Source organism: Tympanuchus pallidicinctus, unplaced genomic scaffold, assembly GCF_026119805.1.
Source record: "Tympanuchus pallidicinctus isolate F22 unplaced genomic scaffold, pur_lepc_1.0 scaffold1, whole genome shotgun sequence".
Lineage (NCBI taxonomy): Eukaryota > Metazoa > Chordata > Aves > Galliformes > Phasianidae > Tympanuchus > Tympanuchus pallidicinctus.
The window spans coordinates 53,019,387-53,039,503 of NW_026294618.1; the positions used below are offsets into that span (position 1 = coordinate 53,019,387).

The 20,117-nt window shown below is 36.0% G+C and overlaps 1 protein-coding gene across 1 annotated transcript in view; it reads left to right on the forward strand.

Annotated features, from left to right (window-relative positions):
- ENPP1 (ectonucleotide pyrophosphatase/phosphodiesterase 1) overlaps window positions 1–20,117 on the forward strand; it is a 52,542-nt gene that overhangs the window by 22,441 nt on the left and 9,984 nt on the right. The window contains exons 6-19 of the mRNA XM_052671270.1: window positions 164–261; window positions 3,861–3,940; window positions 5,188–5,307; window positions 6,375–6,484; window positions 7,650–7,715; window positions 8,017–8,089; window positions 9,711–9,819; window positions 11,232–11,363; window positions 12,848–12,879; window positions 13,868–13,995; window positions 15,002–15,071; window positions 16,638–16,725; window positions 18,914–19,089; window positions 19,646–19,697. Of these exons, the coding sequence (XP_052527230.1) occupies window positions 164–261; window positions 3,861–3,940; window positions 5,188–5,307; window positions 6,375–6,484; window positions 7,650–7,715; window positions 8,017–8,089; window positions 9,711–9,819; window positions 11,232–11,363; window positions 12,848–12,879; window positions 13,868–13,995; window positions 15,002–15,071; window positions 16,638–16,725; window positions 18,914–19,089; window positions 19,646–19,697 (1,334 nt within the window). The remainder of the gene's footprint in view (window positions 1–163; window positions 262–3,860; window positions 3,941–5,187; window positions 5,308–6,374; window positions 6,485–7,649; window positions 7,716–8,016; window positions 8,090–9,710; window positions 9,820–11,231; window positions 11,364–12,847; window positions 12,880–13,867; window positions 13,996–15,001; window positions 15,072–16,637; window positions 16,726–18,913; window positions 19,090–19,645; window positions 19,698–20,117) is intronic.

The following is a 20,117-nucleotide window of genomic DNA, read 5'->3' on the forward strand; positions in this document are numbered from 1 at the left end:
TGTGAGCCTTTCTTCTTGGGCCTGGTTTGTAGTTCTCTCTTTATCAGTCTGGTTTACAGTCCCTTAAGGAACATGTCGAACATTATTGCAAAAAGTTTTTAAATTAATGATATGAATTTATTTTTCAGTCTTACTTTTAATATTTGATATTCTGTTTATACAGATTTAACAAATCTCCGGTGTTACTGTTTTCGTTGGATGGCTTCAGAGCAGAATATTTGCAGACATGGGGTGGACTTCTGCCTGTTATTAGCAAATTACGTGAGTAGTTTTCTTGTCTAAGCAATATCACGCTGTCTTACCACAAAACCCCATTGGTTTTGTTTTTCTGTAGATGCCACTACCCTTACTTTTAAAAATCCTCACTAATCTTGCATAAAATTCAAGTTTTTGCCCTATGTAACAGCTTTGTAGAGAACTTGAGTTTTTTGGGGGTGGAAGGGCAAGGAGAAGAGAGGGTATTAGAAACAGTTTGTCTGGACTTTGGATTTTCAGTATAACCTTAAAAAACATCAGCTACACAGCCCTTGCAGTATTTAGGAGATAGACGCTTCTGCTGTGAGTTTGACGTAGGCTCACATTTTGGTCTGCATTGCATAGTGTCTCATACTTAGCTGGAATGGCTTTGAAGAAAATAAGGTAGAAGGCATTTCATTTTGTTTGGAAAAAAAAAAAAAAGGGAAGATACTAGGAATAGATCATTTAGAAGGGCTGATATGTGGCACAGAATTATGATGAATCTGAGAAAACATTTAGCAAACATTTTCAGAAAAAATTAGAGCTTCATAAATGCAGATTTTTTTTCCTGTGGACTGTGTAGTATCTTACTGAACTTTGAAGTTTCTCAGTAACTTTACTTTTCCTGTCTCTATTTTGCCTGTGGTCTGTAAAGAATGGTGGCATTTCTTGTCTGAAAAATACGCCAATCTTGTTGTCATTCATAAATTACTACCTGGTGTGACTGGTTTCAGTTTGACTAAAAATAAATCAGTAAAAATACTTGCCTTTTTACAGTGGTTGTTACAACTCAATCTATTCCAGAGCATAACAATTCACAGATGCATTTGAGGTTTTGGCTTTTCTTTTTATTCATTGTTAGAATAAAATGAGGCTTTGAAAAAATTTCATAAGATGCAATTATTGAAATTTTCACCATAACAAGGGCTTTGAGTGGAGATGCTGGCTGTAATCAGGGTTACAACTCTGGCTGAGATATGAGACGGTGTCAAAAAGCATCTGCAGGACTTCTTGGCTGCCATGTCCACTTCTATATGCAAAGTTTCTGAGTTCTTTGGTTTGGATAGGTTACAGTGCAACTTTTCTTGGTGACTTTCATAACAAGTTTGTATTTCTGTTTCCACGGAATCCATGATGAATTTTAACTACTAAGAAATTCAGTTGCCTCAAACAAATCTTTCAATGCTTTCATGAAAGAGCCATGGAGTTTTAGGTGATCAAAAATTAGATTGTTTGAAGATTCTAAAACCAGAATGTCTAATAATGTTTTAGAATAAAATGAAAAACAATATGGATAGAAATATGATTTCTATGTTAATTCTGCTGTTTTCTACTACTCTGGAACACTTTTTGTAAGCTGATAGTCCTTTATAATACAGTATAGAGACTAATCAGCCTGGTCTTTCTTACAAAACCTTGCTCTCTAACACTTTTTCCTCAGTAAAATTGTTGAAAAGCTTAGATGAGGCAAATATCCTTCTGTAAAAGAAAAGTCATCAGATACTGGTTTCACTAAGGAGTAGATCATATGACACTGAGCCTTCAAGTTTCCATGTGCCTGGCACCCCATCCATCTGTGGTCACTGAAAATGGTGCAAGCTGTCATTTCTGTGAGGGCATAAGTATTTCTACAGTATTTTATTGTGCAACAAGGGGTAGTGAAGTCTATCCCCCTCTGGAAGACTGAAAATTATAGTGAATAAATTGCTTGGCAATTGTTAAAAGATTGTGCTGAATCCTTCTGAAGGTTGTAGTTATCCCTTTAAAGGACTGATAAGTGTTTAAAAGACTTATAGTTAATAAATTATGGCACTTATGAAACCATGAACAGTTTTTCATGTTATCTAATGTAACTGCTTACAGTTTCCTTACATTAGAGTGTTGCTAAATCCCCACATTTTAATTCAGACATATCTACAGTACAACTCTCTTTGTCTTCTTGGAGATCCTTGGTAGAGTAAATGCCTATAAAGCAATATCATAATTTCACATTTAGCAAGTTTTATTACACACCCACATTTGTCTGTTGAAAGTGGGGTATTCAGAATGGTGCTGAGGCTTCTCAGGGATCATATGCATAACCATTATGTGTACACAGAGGTTCAGAGAGGTCATATTCACATGCTTCTTTTCCACTGTGATATCATAATTTAAAATAAATCATTTTGTCTTCAGTCTTTAACTAAGACAACAAACCAAAAATAGGAGTGATAACTCATGGAAAGTGTCATAAAAAAAAGCTCTGGAGTTTTGGACAAAACATGTTCTCAGTGTATTTTTTCTCTAACTTAAAGCAAAATCAACCAACCAACAAACAAAACAACCCACACAGTGGCACTAACTGCTATTCACAAAAACAACATCAACAACAGATTTGCAGGTGGTTGAAATTCATCAAGTGTGTTGCAGTTCCGAAGAAGTACAGCTAATTATTTGTTACTTCACAACACAAAGGTAAAGAGAATGCCTGTGTAATCTGAGAGGGTTTTCATTGCTGGCTTCTTTTTATCTTTATTCCCACAAATAAATTAGTCCAGCTAAGACTCAGTCCCATGAGTTCTAAGTGCTTTGAAGCAAAGCTTCTTGTGTTATCAATCTTTTTGTTCTCTTTTATGAGCATACATGTGACCCAGAGTGTAAGTGAAGAAGATCCAATCTTTTTCTACAGGATCTTTACCTCGGGCTCTTTAGCATCCATTGAAATATTTTTGGTTTTCACATTGTATTTTTAATGTTATTAATGAAGGCTATTATTTTTACCAAAAACCAGGTCCCATACATTTGCCTGTTGAAATCTAGGCAGCTAACTTGAGTAAACTTGCTGAATTGTTTTGGTCTGGAAAATGTATCTTCAAAATAATAAAGACCGTGCACTAATCTTCTTTCCTTTTAATCAAGGTAGAGAAAGCTTTGAGATTCATTCTAGAATAAGAGCTTATTTAAATAAATAATTGAAGAAAGTGCAAAGTGAATAGCGATTTGATAGGCGACTGAGAGTGCCAGGGCACCACTGTGCCATCAGCTATTTCACTTCTGAGAGCTCTCAAGAAGCTAGTTGGTCTAAAGTTGCTCATTTCACCTTCTGCTCAGCAGGACAACTTTGGAGGGAGTGATTTCTTTGATTACAGTGAGGGTGGTGAGACACTGGAACAGGTTAACTAGTGTTGTGATCGATGCTCCAATCCTGAAGGCTTCAAATGTGAGCGTGGATCAGGCCCTAAGCAACCTGATCTAGCTGTGGTGTTCCTGTGCATTGCAAGGGAACTGGACTAGACGACCCTCAGAGGTCCCTTCCAACTCTAAGGATTCTGTGATTCTATGATTACTCATTCTTACCTATGCATGTGCTTTTCATAAGGACTGTAGACCTTACTCGTGACCATTGGAGTTAGTCTTTAGGAATATTTAAAATTTGTATTGCTAACCATTCATTCAGCTTGTAAATAAATGTGGGAAGAAACAGGAGATATTAACTCCAGAATTCTGAAAAATTAAAACTTTTTGGAAGCATCATTTAAAAAGAAAACAAAAAACTAACAACAAAAAATGTTTTTGCATGATAGAAACTTACTGAGATTTCTTCATCTGTAATTTAGCTGTTTTGCCTTCTTCCCTCTCTCTAGAGAAATGTGGAACGTACACTTCCAATATGAGACCAGTGTATCCTTCAAAAACCTTTCCCAATCACTACTCCATTGTCACAGTAGGTATTCATGTGTATTATGTTTCTGCTACTGAAGAACCTTTATTATCAAGTTGTCTCCAAGGCAACAGTGTTTTTTCTCTTGTGTGCATTGTTAAAATTATTAGATTTTGCCTAAAGAATGTGGAAGTATGTTTTTTATACTCTACAAAATTTGGATTAACAGTCATTACATAGCACTATGATTAAGTGGTTAGGTCTAATATGATTAAGTAATTGAATTTTTCCAATACCAGCTGTAAGAGTTCCAATATGGGTGCAAAGTTATGTTGCTTTTTAACTCCTAATTTGTATTAATGCTTCCACTAATTGAAGATCTCTCTTCCGTAAGAAGGCAGCCTTGTTCCACTTGTTTCAGGCATCTTGATCTGACCCAAAGATGAGTATGAAATGAAAGATTTGAACATTGCATTAATGTTCATTTTGTGATTGACAATACTCAAACCTGGACAGGGATGTCCCAGTCCTGGCCTAGTAAATTTATCTACTTTCTGTGTGTAAAAAGAAAAAGAAGATTTTCAAGTCTGGATGTAGAGCTGGAATCCAGCAAAGCCTTCTTATTTTCATGATGTGAGAGCTAAAATTCAATTAAATACTTGAGGATCTGAGTCTTCTTTCTTCTCTTCCCAGTGTTTTGGACTCTCTTTTGATAAGTGAGCAGGAGCGACAGGAATGAGATTTTTAATTGTGTTTCCTCCCAAATATCCATGTTTGAATATGCAATTAGAGGCATTAATCGTGTTCTACAGCCACTTTAGAGTACCTCTAAATATAGTCTAGAGCTTTGTCTCAGCTGCCCATTATTGTAAAAATTAGCAGGCTATGATATTTATGAGGGCCCTAATGGTGTTGTTACTGCATCCTTTAATCTAAAAAGAAGCCAGTCTGCATGAAAACAGAGCAGTAAAACTCAAACTACCTAGCAGCTGATGACTCAGAGAACTTCTTTCACTGTTTACACGATTTTCCCTATTTGGACCTTTCAGCCATTAACAGATAATTTTCACTTGAAATACCTACTTTTTATCATTACTATATTTCTTATCTAACTGAGAAGCAGTGAAGAATTAAAATACAAGGCTTGGTTGCAATTAAAGGTATTGATTTTATATTTGGGAGTTGAATTACTGGAGGAATAAGGTTACATGTTTATTTGATTTGCATATTTGTCAAACAAGCAGCTGTTTGTGTAGGTACAAGGTTCTTTTTCTTTATTGCATTGCAACAAGGTTTAATCTCCTTTACAGGGACTGTATCCTGAATCTCATGGTATAATTGATAACAAGATGTATGACCTCAAAAGAAATGCATACTTTACCCTTAAAAGTAAGGAGAAATTTAATCCGGAGTGGTACCAAGGACAGCCTGTAAGTATTAGTGCACTGCTGAGAGCATACTGCAGTGCATTTTCATATTATTTAATGTCACTTGGTTACACAGTGATGTTGAAAGAGTACAGAGGGTACTTTCAAGTCAGCCAAAAAGGGTTACTCAGCATGGTTAGGAATTGCCATAGTAGAGCCACAGGATTAGGAATGCAACAGCGTAATAGATTTTGTTGAACTTCAGTGGAATTTTCCCCAAGGAGAAAATAGCTTAAAATAACTAACAAAGATACCAGATTTTGTTCTGTTCTCAATGTCAAGTGTGTTTACCGTTAATTCATCTAAGGAAATTGACAGGACAGTTAGCTTTGGTAATAAGCAGTAGTGAAAGTTTGTATTCCACCCAAATTTCTATTAAGTCTAAAGATACAGTTCTAAAGGAAAACCTTGTGGTTCAGTCATACTTCTATTGCAAATCTGCTGAGACTGCCATCAAAATGAAATGGTATGGGAAAGATTGGTTGAGTGCTAGCATGAAGAATAGGAAAGGAACAGATACAACCTTTTAGTAGTAGTGGGAGGATTGATTTTTTGAGGAGGAAAGAATACAGTTAGACTTTGCAGACCATGTAGAAGAAAATGGTGCATGAGTCAGATGGAAAAAAAAAAACACTCAAAGAGAAAAAAAAAACCCTGTAAATCATAGAATCTGTAGTAAAATTGAGAGAGTAGACCTAGCTGTTGTTCCTGTATTTCACAGTATGCATAGTTCCTTGGAACATTCCTGCTCCTTCTTGCTTACTGCACCGTTCTTGAGACATTTCTGCTTCGTAGTATTCAGCCATGGTTCTGCTGTCATGTTCATGCTTCTAGCTGTGGGAGCTGATAGTTCCTGCTTCTGTACATAGCAAACGGGATACAGGTGTTTGCAATAAGGCATCAAATGGAACAGTTTTTTAGAGCTGAAGAGAACAGTGATACACAAAATTGACTGTCTTGTGTGCTCTGCTTACTTTTTTAGTTTTTCGTCTTTCTGGAATGTGCAGAGGTGGTGGGAGTGGTTTGCAGTTGAGTGAAATCCACTAATGACAACAGTTATTCTCATGCAGATTTGGCTAACAGCTATGTACCAAGGTCTAAAAGCTGGTACATTCTTCTGGCCTGGATCAGATGTAGCAGTTGATGGGACTTTTCCAGATCTGTATAAAGAATACAATAGGTATGTAAAATCTCATGTCTTGGATTAATATTTTACTTTAACTGCTGCAATGGGACTAATCCCAGAGAAAATATAGAAGTTTTCCTGCATTCCTTAACAGTTGTACGCAGTATGGAAGAAAAGTAAGCTCCAGTTAATTCCTTTTCACTATAGTGTAGATTATTTGTCTACCTGTTTTGTCATTCCTCAGCAAACATTTTACAGGAAAAGGAAAAACAGCTTTGAAAAAGTACTGGCTTTTTCATTTATTTTACTTTTCATTTATACAAGTCTTCTGTGTGTGTGTTTAGAAATACTCAATCTATATCTCTCATAACATGAATAGATCAGGCCCATGAAAACTAACACCTTACTGATAATTTTACCAAAGTAAAATTATTTTCATAGCAAATTTTCAAAATAGTTCACATTAAACCAATGATACTTTATTCTGTGATTGGTCTTCATTGCAATTAATTATCTTCTGCCTAATGAAAATGCTACATAAATCTAGTTGTCATCATTTATGTAGTAATCTCAACTCTCTTCCAAGAAACCAGGCTTCTCATTTCTGTCTTGTAGGATCATTCTGTCTTCCTACATCCTTAATGTAGCATGGAAATCCTGATTCTTGACTTAATATCAATACTTTTCTTTAGTGACTTGTATATGTTCAGTTAAACTTGTGATAGGTATCTGAATTATGAACTTTGTGAATGCCTTGTGCTATTGCAGGTCAACATGCTCATTGTTGGTCTATTTCAGAAATTGATATGATGATCTGCTTTGTGAGGTAGTATGGGAACTTGTACTCAAACTGTATAAATATAAAATCCAAACCTAAGACTTTTTTGAGACTTAATACAGAAATGAAAACCTACGTGTGTCTTTGTAACTTTAAGTCAATTATTCTGTTTGCGAAATAAACTCAAGCAATACTGAGAGCTGAATGCTAAGCGCACTGCAGTCAGTGGGGAGAACACTGACTAAGCAAGCTTTAGAGCAGGCTCTTGAAGAATCCCAGAAAATTAGCACAGATAAACTTGCATTCTCTTATATATCCATTAATACCATCCCATTGAATACAAAATTCTCTTCAGAAGAACACTAATTTTGTAAAATGTGGGACTAAAATTTTATACATCTTGGAAATTTATGTAGTCGATCTTCTGTTGTTTTGATACAGCTCAATCCCCTTTGAAGAAAGAGTGGTAACTGTTCTTCGCTGGCTGCAGTTACCTGAAGATGAAAGGTAGGTATACAATTGCAAGTTTTGTTCCAGTGGTTTTACAATGAAATACTTTGTAAATATGATTTCTGTTTTAAATAGTCTTAAACATTACTCTGGCAATGTTAAAGTACTGTTAATGCAAGCCTGTTTTTACTAGTGAAACCTATTTTTACTGTTACATTTCTCTCTTTCCCTTTAATGTGTCCTGCCTCTGAATGATAGAGTTGTTTCTGATATTTTGTATCCACTGTTGAAATATAATCTCTTCAAGCCGTCTCAATGTGTATGGAAAATATTACATTTTTGGTACTGTTTGATTTAGACCACACTTTTACACTCTGTATTTAGAAGAACCAGATTCCTCAGGCCATAAGTTTGGACCAGTAAGCAGTGGAGTAAGTAATTTCTTTTTTTAATTTAAAGCTTTGATATGATTATATAATAAAGCTTTTATAAATTGTGTTTGATTAACTAAGACCACAGTCAGCATCCTTATTACAAAAAAAATTTGTAAATAGATGGTTTGTCATAATTAACATTGATGCATAACATGTAAAAAGCAGCCTATTTAGAAAGTCTAGCTTTTATGTTTATGTTTTTTTCAATAACTTTAATCACCAAAGTGTGTTTGGATGTATTGTGTGTTGTTTTATCTGTCTGATACTAATTCTGAATGATGAATTTAGAAAAATAAAACAAACCAAAAAAAAACCCCCCAAAAAATCCAAACCCAACACAGCAACAGAAACACTACCTTGATTGTGTACTTTCACCTTGTCAAAAACAGAGGTTTTAGTGGTGATGGTCCAATTTTGGTGGATAAACATTGTGTTATGATTTTCTACCAGTCTCTGTACGAAGGTTAAAAGAATATTAATCTTACCTCCCTGAGGTCAGAATTAATACCTTCTTGGGAAAGGTAATAAAAGGGAAGATATCACAGGCTGTAATATAGCTGTTGTATAAGTAAGAAGTCTTCAGGAATGATCAATGTTTCTGTTTCCAGGAGTGTTAAGTGGCTTTCTATTTTTACAAACTGAAGTGAAAAATGCAAAGGAAAAAGCTCTCAAAAATTCAAGAACTTTTTACTGAATAAAGCTTGAGAATCTATCTAGATATCTAACCTCAGTAGTGACAATAGTAGAAAACTCTTGATTTTTCAAGGGTAATTTCTAGTTGCCACCTAGCCACAGTTGGCTGTTCCAAATGGGAATTTTGAGGCAGATTGCTGCGGGCTTGGCTTCAGTCCTCTGGTGTTCTGCCACCAGCACTTGTGTTCTGAGGCATTCCTTGTAGTTGTTGGTTGTGCCTCTAGTAAATTGACAAACATCCTCAATTCCATACTCTAAAACTGATCTCACAGGCTGTAATCTGTTTTTTTTTCCAAATGTTTTTAACTGAGAGAAGACATAAAAACACATGGCTTAGTCTTAGTACAGCGTGAGGGGCAGAAAAAATTGGAACCAAGAGCTGAAGGGATACAGCCAGTCTTCTGTAGATGGAGGTAGTTTTGAGTAGTGCAGATCCTAGGCAGTCTTCAGGCTCTTGTTCCATTTAGCATGATAGTTATACCTCTTGAGCCTGTTCTCAATAGACACAAAGAATATGCATATGAAGGATGCGATACTGAGAGAAGTGGAAATAGACAAGAAGCAAGTTTAATGAGGTATTGAGAATGCTTCACTCTCTTGTCCTCGAATTTCTTCCTTTACTTTGCACCTTTATATGTTCCTCCTTTATGTGCTCCCTGTAGTGAGTTTGAAGGTTGCTGCATAGTTGGCTAGTTGCCCTATGTCCCTCACCTATGTCTGAACTGCATCTCACCTAAAATGGAGAGATTTTTATTTATGTTTAGCACATACCTTTGAAGTTTAAATTTATTCCCTCTCTCTAGAAATGTGGAGTTCATTGGTTTTTTTTAATTGTTACTTACTTATTGGCTTGGGGTTTATTTTTTTTTTTTTTTCTTCAGTTAAAATGTTTAAGAAGATGACATGCTTGTTTTTGTCCTCGCAGGTCATTTTGGCATTGCAGAGAGTAGATGCAATAGTTGGGATGCTGATGGATGGTCTCAAACAAATGAACTTGCACAAATGCCTGAACATTATTTTTATATCAGATCATGGTAAATTTGTTTTTATAAAATATGTCACATTTTTGAAAGGCTTTCATAAAGTAATATTCTGAATTTATTCTTGCGTGTTTCTGGTAATATTAACATATAAAATATGTTTTATATTATGAAGATGGCATAAGAGACAATCAGTTTAGGTGGGAATTAGGCTATGAGTGTGAGGAAAAGAAGTGAAGAGCACAGGGAGGGCCAGCTGGTAAGAGAAGTAAAAAAATGAATTGGAAAAAAACAGGTTTTGTTTTATTCTTTTAACTACACTATGCAATGGTCTATGAATTGCTGAAGAAGTAAAAATCAATGCCATGTATTCTTTTCAGTTATTAATTACCTTTTCCATTATTAAAAAACAGTGAATATGAAACTTGGATTTACTTCTGTAGTAGCTTTTCTATATTTCTTTAATTATTTCTATAATAAGAGCTAAAAAATTGTATCTTTCACCATTCCATTTTTTCAACTGTGGCTGACAAGTGAAAGTACACTTTGATGCTGCATAAGACCAACTTGCAGAACTCACTGTCACTGGGAATGATCTAGGCCAAATATATATGCAGGTTTAAAATACATCTAACAAATAAATGGAGGATGAACCTGTCGAGCTATAATTCAATATAAGAGTTCAAATGCAGTATGCAACTTTATGACTTTTGGAAACTGCTAAGAAACAATGGGAGAAAGTTCAGTCCGTAGTTGATATGCTTACACATTATTTCTCCAAGCATCAGTTGAAACACAATTAGGTGGGATGTTGGACTAAGTGAATCACAGAATCATGGAATTATAGAATGGTTTAAGTTGGAAAGGATCTTAAAGCTCATCCAGTTCTAAATCCCACTGCTGTGGGCAAGGCTGCTGTCTACCAGCTCAGGCTGCCCAGGGCCCCATCTGTGCTGGCCTTGAACACCTCCAGGGATGGGGCACCCACAGCTTCTTTGGGCAGCCTGTGCCACTGCCTCACCACTCCCTGAATAAAAACTTTCTTCCTTATATCTAATTTAAATCTCCCCTCTTTTAGTTGAAAGCCCCTTGTTCTATCAATATTTGTCTCATCATTACCACTGTTCTTAGACACATGTGATTTCTTTCCCTTTGAGAAAATTTGTCCAGTCAAATTTACTCAGTTGGAGTGACTTTCTGGGCTGCAGAAGTGGCTATATATGTGCATATATATATATGTACGTGTGATGTTTTACACTTCGTTATGTACAAGTGTATTGTGGTATCCTTGGATCATGTGTCTTGGTATTGCTGATTTAAGGAAAAAAAAAAAAAAAAAAAAAAAAGGCCTGAGATATTACATATGTGGTTTCTACAGCTTAAATTCTATGTCTTATATCTCTCATCAGTAAGAACACTCCACGTTGATATTCTCATTTTTAAATGAAATGTACTTCCTTGTGCAGGGATGGAAGCAGGGAGTTGCAGAAAAACAGCATATCTGAACAGCTATCTGGACAACGTTCAAGATTTCATATTAGTGCCTGGTCCTGCAGCTCGCCTTCGACCTAATAATGTTCCAGATGAGTATTTCTCTTGTATGTAGTTGTTAAACTCATTTTTATTACTTGGTTATACACTTTAGTGCTTTCTGAATACAAACTTAAGATTCACATAATACACTGCTAAACCTGAGTGAAGCTCAGCTGGGGACAACCTGAGTAATAATGAAAGGAAAATACTGAGTGGTGCACACATGCTTTTAAAGAGCATTTTGCTTTGTAGGGCCAAAAGTGTGCATAAATCCTACAAATTCCTTTTGCATGCGAACAACTACAAATGTTCTTGCTATATGAAAGACATTCCTTTGAATCAGATCTCAAGATAGTTTCCTAATCCTCCATCATATCTCACCTTATTTAGTGATTTACCAGTATAAATGTGTATAAATGTATAATATGTTTTATTTTTGACTTAAAGTAATATTTGTTGGTGTTTTTTTTTGTATTTTACATATTATTTTATAATGAAAAAATGGGTTTTCTCCTGATGTCCTGACAACAGATCAGCAGAGTAAACTGTAAAAGAAGATAATCCACTTCAGTAAAAATCAATGAATACTTACAAATTTTTAATTTTATTATGCAGTCACATTGCAGAGGAACACTTGATATCTGCAGGGTTTGACTGTTTTTAATGTAGAACATGAGTGTTTCCTTCATGTTTCATATCTCTTTCAGAGAAGACATGCTTTTTCCATTGTTTTCCAAGCTCATTAAAACTTGTATGCGTTAACACCAGTAACTTTTATTTCTCTTTATGTCATTTCTTGGTGCTATTCTAAACAACTTTAAATGTTTCCTTGGAGAATGTGGGAGTCAACTGCACTTCCAGATTCTGTCTGGATAAACAAGTTCAGGAGGAAGAAAAGCAGAGCATCTTCTGTTATTGATACATGTACTGTCTTCCTGAAGTAACATAGCTGTGTTTGTAGCACTGCACGTATCTTTGCAGGAACTATTAATGGTTCCCTGCAAACGCAATCCTTTATGTACCTCAGTCAAGCATTGAATATCAGACTTAGTGCAGAGTAACTGTGTGAAATGTTAATGTTCCTCTGTTACACAAAATGTCAAGCTAAATGATGTAATGTCCCCTTTTGGCTTCAATCTAAGAATCTGAATCTTGGCTAACTTTACTTGGCTTTTCTTGCTAAGGATATTAGCCAGACAAGACTGCAGTCCTTACTGTTTTATTTGTTTCTTTTTTTCCTTAGTTTCATTAGCAAGCAGAAAAATTCTAGCTTAATTAGCACAGCACTTAGCTGCCTTTTTTGTGGGAGCATACTTTGATTACTTTTCTGATGTAGCTAATACTGTTTAAAAATGTAAAGCTGTAAGTAAGCAAGGGAGGTGAACTAAAATTTCATAGAAGCAATAGTTTGATTGTTTTGCTACAGATAGCTTTTGTTCTGGAAAATTTTTGAAATTGAAGGTAATTAAATTACGTAAGGAAGATGCTTTCATTTTACATCTGATCTTTTTTAACTTAGGTGACTAATTCTTACATATGATTCTTCCAGTTAATTATGAAGGCATTGTCAGAAACCTCACAGTAAGTATTGTCTTATCTGCTGCTCTAGCTTTATTTCTACTAGGCATTTTGTAGCATCAACTATTTTCTAAGCTGCTAAAATGACATCAGGACTTTGAGTCAGTAACTTTCTACATTCTATAAAGTTAACAACATAAAAGTAATTCCATGTAGGAGAAGGCCAAAGTTTATTAGGGTATCATATGGCTGTATCTGGTTGTGTATTAACTAAGGTTTTGTTTTCATTTGTTTTCACTAACTCTGACCTCATGCTATAATCACGTTGCTCTTCAGAACTTGTGCTTCTGGACCACACTGGCTGAAGGCCACAATAATGTAAATCTTAACTCCATTTCCTGGATGAGCATAAGATTAGCTTGCTCACACCTATTTGATAAACAGCTTTTAGTTGGGTAGTGATATCTTTTTGTCAAATCCAGCTTGAACTTTGCTATTCCTGATTCTGTTCTCATGCCTGCACCATAACCTGTTGTTAGCTTCTCAGTTGTGCTGACACTGCTGTCAGTGAGAGCTAAGCTGTTTGTATAGGTGAATTCAAAGTTCTACTGTTTCAGTCATGTTGTTATTAACAATGAATGGATCCTAAGCTGTCAGAATAAAATGACTGTCCTGATTTGAGTATCTGTGACTCTAATATTACAGAAATATAGAATTATTTTACTGGATACACTCCTACCGCTTGAAAGTATCATAATGTCTCAGTGTACAGTTTGGTTCTGTACAATTGTAGGCTGTAAGTAAAAAAATAACAAGAGTAAATTATATTAATAATCCCATATAAATATTCTTTTAATAACTGTTGATTGCAAAACCAGTTCGTATTTGCTATATATTTATTAATATTTATGTGTCCTGTTACTCCAAACATGATGTAGTCCCATTGTTCTTAGAAGAAACTACTGCAGACCCTTTGTGAGAGAAGTGCTAAGAACTCTGCATGAAATTGTGATTGAATGTGCATTTTATATTTTAATTTTAAATATTTCAGTGCATAGAACCAAATCAGCCTTTCAAAGCTTATATGAAACAGTTTCTACCCAAGCGTTTCCATTATGCCAATAATGACCGGATTGAACCACTGCACTTTTATTTAAATTCCCAGTGGCAACTAGCTAGGTAAGTTACAGTTTTATGTACTTGATTATACAGCAAAGATATCATTGTTTTCTCGTAGTCTTTGACTTCCAGGTGTATAGAGTTAAATGATAGCCATTGGAGCCTGGAATTCTTGTTTGTCTAAGCAAAGAGATGTTGCAAAGAGAAGTCAAGCTTTTTCGGGTGAGTTTGTGCTCACCTGAGGAGGCTCAATTCTAATCTCACAGCTATGGATACTCTCCTGACTGAGTATGCTGGTAGTGCAAATGCTTAATCACAGATGTTAGAAACTAAGGTCCCCCCTGTCACATGAACATCCTGCCATGCTTTAGGAATTTCCAAAGTGAGTGCTGGTAAGCATGTGTGTAACTGCTGTTGTTGAAGCAGTCATGTGAATGAGCCATGCTGAACTTACTGAACATACTGTTATCAGTGATTACATTACATATTCTGACCACTGAACTTAACAGTTCCCATAATAATGACATCTGCTGTAACGATGCAGTTTTAAATAACTCTGTGATACTGAAAGCCCATGTATTCACTAAGTCCTGTTGTGTAACAATGAAATGTGTACAAGTCTTGCAAATCAGGTTTGAGTTTCTGAAAATAAACACCTTTCAATAATGTATATGGAACAAACATATGTTTGAGACTTGTTTTTACTAGACTACAAGATGCCCAGCTGAATCCTCTGAAGTACATAACTATTCATTTTGTGTATTATCAAGTTCTTTTACTCAAATGCCAGTAAAGTGATGATTTCTTAGCCTGAGAACAAATATTTGCTTAACGTGTCATCTGATTTTTGATTTTGAGTGACTCTAAGACAGACCTTTATGAATTCCAGAGGAGTAATATTTGTGGAGGATTCAAAAGGCATTTTTTCTAGACCTTGAAGACTTTCTGTTCCCTGTGTAAAACCTCTAAAATCTTTAAATAGCAAGTAAACAGTGCATCACTGAATGTTTTTTAGGCTGATGAAGTTTGTAAAGTGTGAGTTATGTAAATTGTGAATTCTTAATAGGAAACCGCTTGAGATTAAAAGTTGCACAGGTGGATTCCATGGCTCAGATAATCGTTTCCCAAGTATGCAGGTAAGGTTTGAAAACTTATATTGGCTTTTATTTTCAGCATCTTCTGATTATGAATGTTGTGGTTGCTGAGGCTTGAGATTTATTTATTGTTGAGATCTGGCGCTATTCAGTCCATGCTGCAGAAATTCAACTTCTGCTGATGAGAATATAAATATGTGCCCTTTTTTTGTTGTTGTTGTAACATTAAATACAGGAAAAGAGAACTTTTCAAATTTTCAAATATAGGAATCATAAAATACAAGAGAATTCAAATTGGAAGGGATCTCAGGAGGTCTCAGTCCTATCTGCAACTCAAAGCAGGGTCAGCTGTGAGATGAGACAAGATTACTCAGGATTTCGTGCAATTGAATCTTGAAAACTCTCGAGTACAGAGACTGCACAACCTCTGTAGGCAGCTCTTTCCACTTCCTTACTGCTCTTTTGTCCTTAGGGTATAAATGGGTTACCAATACTCAGACTGAAACTTTCATGTTTCAAGTTATGCCTATTGTCCCTCTGCCTCCCACCATGTAGTACTGAGGAACATGACCCTTAACAGCATCCTTTAGCCAGTCAAGTCTGGTCTCTACTCACCTACAGATTTTGGTAGCAACCACTGTGGAGTGACAGCCTGTCTAATGCTTACATATCAGAAAAAGAACAAGAAAAGAAAAAAGCCTGTTTTTCCACATAGCTATGAAATCTGAGACAATTGAATTGTTTGCAAAGAGCACTGAGATGTGTTGAATGCAAAGCATGCATCCTTGTTTAATATCTGTGCAGCACAAATGGATGCAAGCTTTACTTAAAAAAAAGCTGAATATCTGAAGGTAAGTTTAAAAACAATCTTATCATCAGTTGAGTGTAAGCATTTGCTGCCCTCACCCCCTTGTTTTTCCTGCTGCAGCAAACCCTGCTCTATGCTAGTGTTAACTTTGTGTTGCTGCGGAGTTAAGTAGGTCAGGGAACTGAATCAAATGAAAAAGAGCCAGGAAGAAAAAATATTAAGTGTTTTGAGCTGGCTGAGTTCCTGGATTGGGTTCACTGTTTGGCTACACAATTGCTTGTGCCAGCCCAATTCAGGAAGTGGTGCAAGAAGAAGTGATAAAAGTCTTGGATCTTGCAATTGCTTCATCCATTTAAAACATTACTACCAACAGATGTTTTTACAGCCTTAAATTAAAAGCTCCCAAATTGTTTACAAGGCATGCAAAGTGATGGTTATTTTGGCTCAACTTTTCCATTAAGTCATTTAAGTCATTTGAGAGAATGATGTTCTTCAAAAGCAGAGGGAAGCAAAGAACTTCATAAATGGCTGAAGGCGTCTTTTAAAGGCAGCAGCGAGACAGAACTGGGTTTCCTAATACTTATTGACTACTTCTTAAAATTATTCCTACATCTTTTCAAATATCTGATTATGTGTATTTTACTGGAAAAATATTTACTTCTTTAAGAAAAGCTTGCTTTTAACTTGACCTGTGCTGTGTTGCTAAGGATAAGTTCCTAGAAAAAAAAAATCGGGATGTGAAAATATTTTCAGTTTCTGCCTGTCTTTAAGAGACATCCTCTTTTCTCTGTGAACCCTAGGCTATCTTTATTGGTTTTGGACCAGGATTCAAATTTCAGACTCAAGTTGATCCATTTGAAAACATTGAAGTATATAATTTAATGTGCGGTAAGTACAGTTGATGGGGGTCTTCTTTGTTTGTTAAAAACAAAATCTTTTGGGTGTCATAAATCTTTTGATAATGAACTTTTAAATGTACTTAGAAAATTATCTTTAAGACTTTCTGCCAATTTTCACTAGTACCTGAGAAAGGCTCAGCTTCTAAAGGACTAATTGCTATTGAGGTTGTGCTGTTCAGGCCGCCTGTATCTGTGTTTTCCACCAGTCACTGTGAGTGTTCCTCTGACCTGCTCCAAAGCTGACATTTTGACTCACTACTATTAAAACTACCTACACTACCTTCCTCCTGCCAAAAACACACCCTGCCTTTCTCTCTCCTATTTAACCAGAGGCTTACTTCAATAATGAAACCTTATTCTGGCAGAGCAGAAATAATTACTGTAGTATGAGAATGGAGGTATGGGTTCAGCTGCCAGGCAACTCATTTCTAGGAAGTCAGAGTCATGCTCCGCTGCCCCATCCAGTTTTTCATACACTTGAACAATCCTTGTACATTCTACTACGTGTATTCTTATTTGTTATTTTCCTTTATCATATTTTCAATCTTTTATTGCCTTGATTTAGATAGGTTTTCAGTTTAGTTAACTGAAATTGAAATTGATTGATACAGTACACTTTCTTGCTTCATATAATAAGCCTTCTCCCAAATTCGTTGATGCCTGTCATTCAATTTATGTATTGGGGGTTTGGATGTTTCCCCATCCATTCTCATTCTCTAGTGTCACAGCTGTTTTTTTCATCTTTCAATGAATGGTAACTATCTCAATTAGCCTACAGTCCCATGACTTCAGAGTCTCACACTAAAGCTAGTCATCTCTTTAGCTGCAGAACTGCTGTGGTTAGGTTCCCCATTTCTCTATGATTTTTCAGTGCACCAGAGAAGGGGGGTTCATTTCAGAATATCAGACACCTTGCTGCCCTCCTTTTTTTCACCCTTTCAAATACAATGTTACTGTTACTTTCTGCGTCCCTTCTTTGTCCTCTCATGATTTCTCCAGAAATCCATTGCTGTTTTTTTCTGCCGAGTTCACTTATTCCCCTGGAGGTCTTCACCTGTTTCCATTATCTCCTGCCTCCTTCTCTCTCTTACCAGGATCCATGCTTGCTCTAACACCTGCTTCTGTGAGAGACAATTTGTTACCAAAGGGTTTGATCCAGAAAGCACTTAACGGGAGCACTGCACATGCTTGAGATCAGTGACAATGATCAGGTATACCATATTTAAGCCATGTGTTTAAATTCTTTGCTGGAATAGGAAACAGGCTACTGTCAGAAAGTATGCATCTCACACCCTTGTGTGCTTTGATGTCTTTTCATGTTGTAGTTGATTTCTTTGAACCTTGTTCTAATGCTCTCCCATTCCCTTCTGTATATGCTGTGTGGCAGTCTTTACTGACATCTCATAGAAGCAAGTTCAGTGGCAGATCAGATTTCTTATACTCACTCATCGATGTCCAGATTTCTTCCATCCTGTATAGAAGGAATTAGAAGCCAGTACCTTTACTTTTAGATAGAAAATGATGAAATGAGGCAACTTACTAAAACTTTTCCTTGCCCAGGGCCTTAGGTACCTTCTGGACTGCAGAAAGGCATGTTCTTTCAGTCAGGTCCCTGAGATTTTTCTTAAAATACTCTGACTGCACCTTCTTCCAAGGGCAGCCAAAGAGAAATACTGTTTGCATTTGTGCAGCATGTCAGCACTTAAAGCATAAACGTCAGATATGTACAACTGATTGTCTCGTCTGAATGAAGGAATTTCACCTCATGTTTTCTGAAGAGTTCAAACTGCTACACTTCACAGAATTGCAGTACAGCTTGGGTTGCAAGGGATCTAGCCTGATCCCAGTGTGTGGCAACCCTGACCATGGCAGAAGGTTGGAACTTTAAAGTCCCTTCCACCCCAAGCATTCAGTGATTCTGTGTATGTGTTATATGATTTTTTTGTGCTTATTCTGTACTTCCTTGCAAGCAGACTAATTCCATCCTGAGCCCTACCTGAGAATATATATATATTGTCTTTAAAAGTGCTTACATTGTTTTTCCTTTCAGTTGTTCTGAATAGCAAGCAGTGCAGGATTATTTCATTATTATCTTGTAATCAACCATAATTGCTATCACAACACAAGCAGCAATGTATTATAGTGTGTTTTGTCCTGTGACTTGAATTCTTTCATAGACTTGCTTGATTTGAAGCCAGCCCCAAACAATGGAACCCATGGATGCCTAAATAATCTCTTAAGGAATCCTGTTTACACCCCTCACCATCCCAAAGAAACAAGCCATCCTTCTGAATGCTCTTTTGTGGGACAAAGAACCTTTCCAGTGAGCCTTGGCTGCTCCTGCAGGATAGCAGTACGTACCGAAATGGTTGAAGTCATCGAGGCATTTGTCTCTGTTGTATTCAGAGTGAGACTCTGGATTCTCTAGTATAAATATTTATCTCGTAGTTTTGCTTCCTGGTTTTTTTTTTTTTTTTTTTTTTTTTTTTAATCCGGTCTCAAAATCATGTCTTGCCTGGAGTTAGAGAGCCTATATTTGCATGTTCATTTTTTGAGGTTTCCTAAGTAAAGCAACATTCAGCTCTAACGAGTGTGGAAAACACTGCAGAAGCAAACTTTGATGGGAAAAGCATTTAGTTATTACTTGGTTCACTTTACTATGTTGAAATTTCCTTTCTGTGACTATGTTGTATGCTTGGGATTGATTTTCAAAGATGTTGATACACTTGTGGCAAAAACAGTGTGTTTCTGCAGTTCTCCGTAGCTCCTCTGCTGTACCTGTCTGTGAGTTTTATACAGGGTTAACTTGCAAGTCAGATGTGTTACATTTATTATTGTAAGTAGTGGAATATAAATTGCTTTGTGAAACACATAGTAAAAAAATCAATGTTTTTGCTTTATAATTACAGGGCTTGCCAGTAAGAGATTTTCATCAGCGTTTAAATCTTACTGAAACAGAAGGTAAGACATTTAGCTTGTAAAAGAGAATGAAAATATAAAGGTGAGGATAATTAAAAATGTAAAATATTTGATATCTAAACTTCTGAACAAATATCAAGTATGTAGTTAAAAATTCTTTGAATTGCTCTTTGGGGTTACAACTCTGTCATGTATATGTAGGATTCAGATACAATCCTACTAAACTGTTCTGGAGTACATGTATAGCTGTGTATATGTGTCTTTATCGTGCATGTTATTATCTGAAATATTTGAACTTTCCAACACTGAAATAATGAGCCCTTCAGAATGAGAAGCAAAAGTGGTGAATGGACAACTATGTGATAAGTAATCCCTGTAAATATTGATGTCATGTTGGCAACATCTAAAGAAGTACAGAATATTTTACATGATCTGGTTATCACGTGGTTTTAAATCATTTTT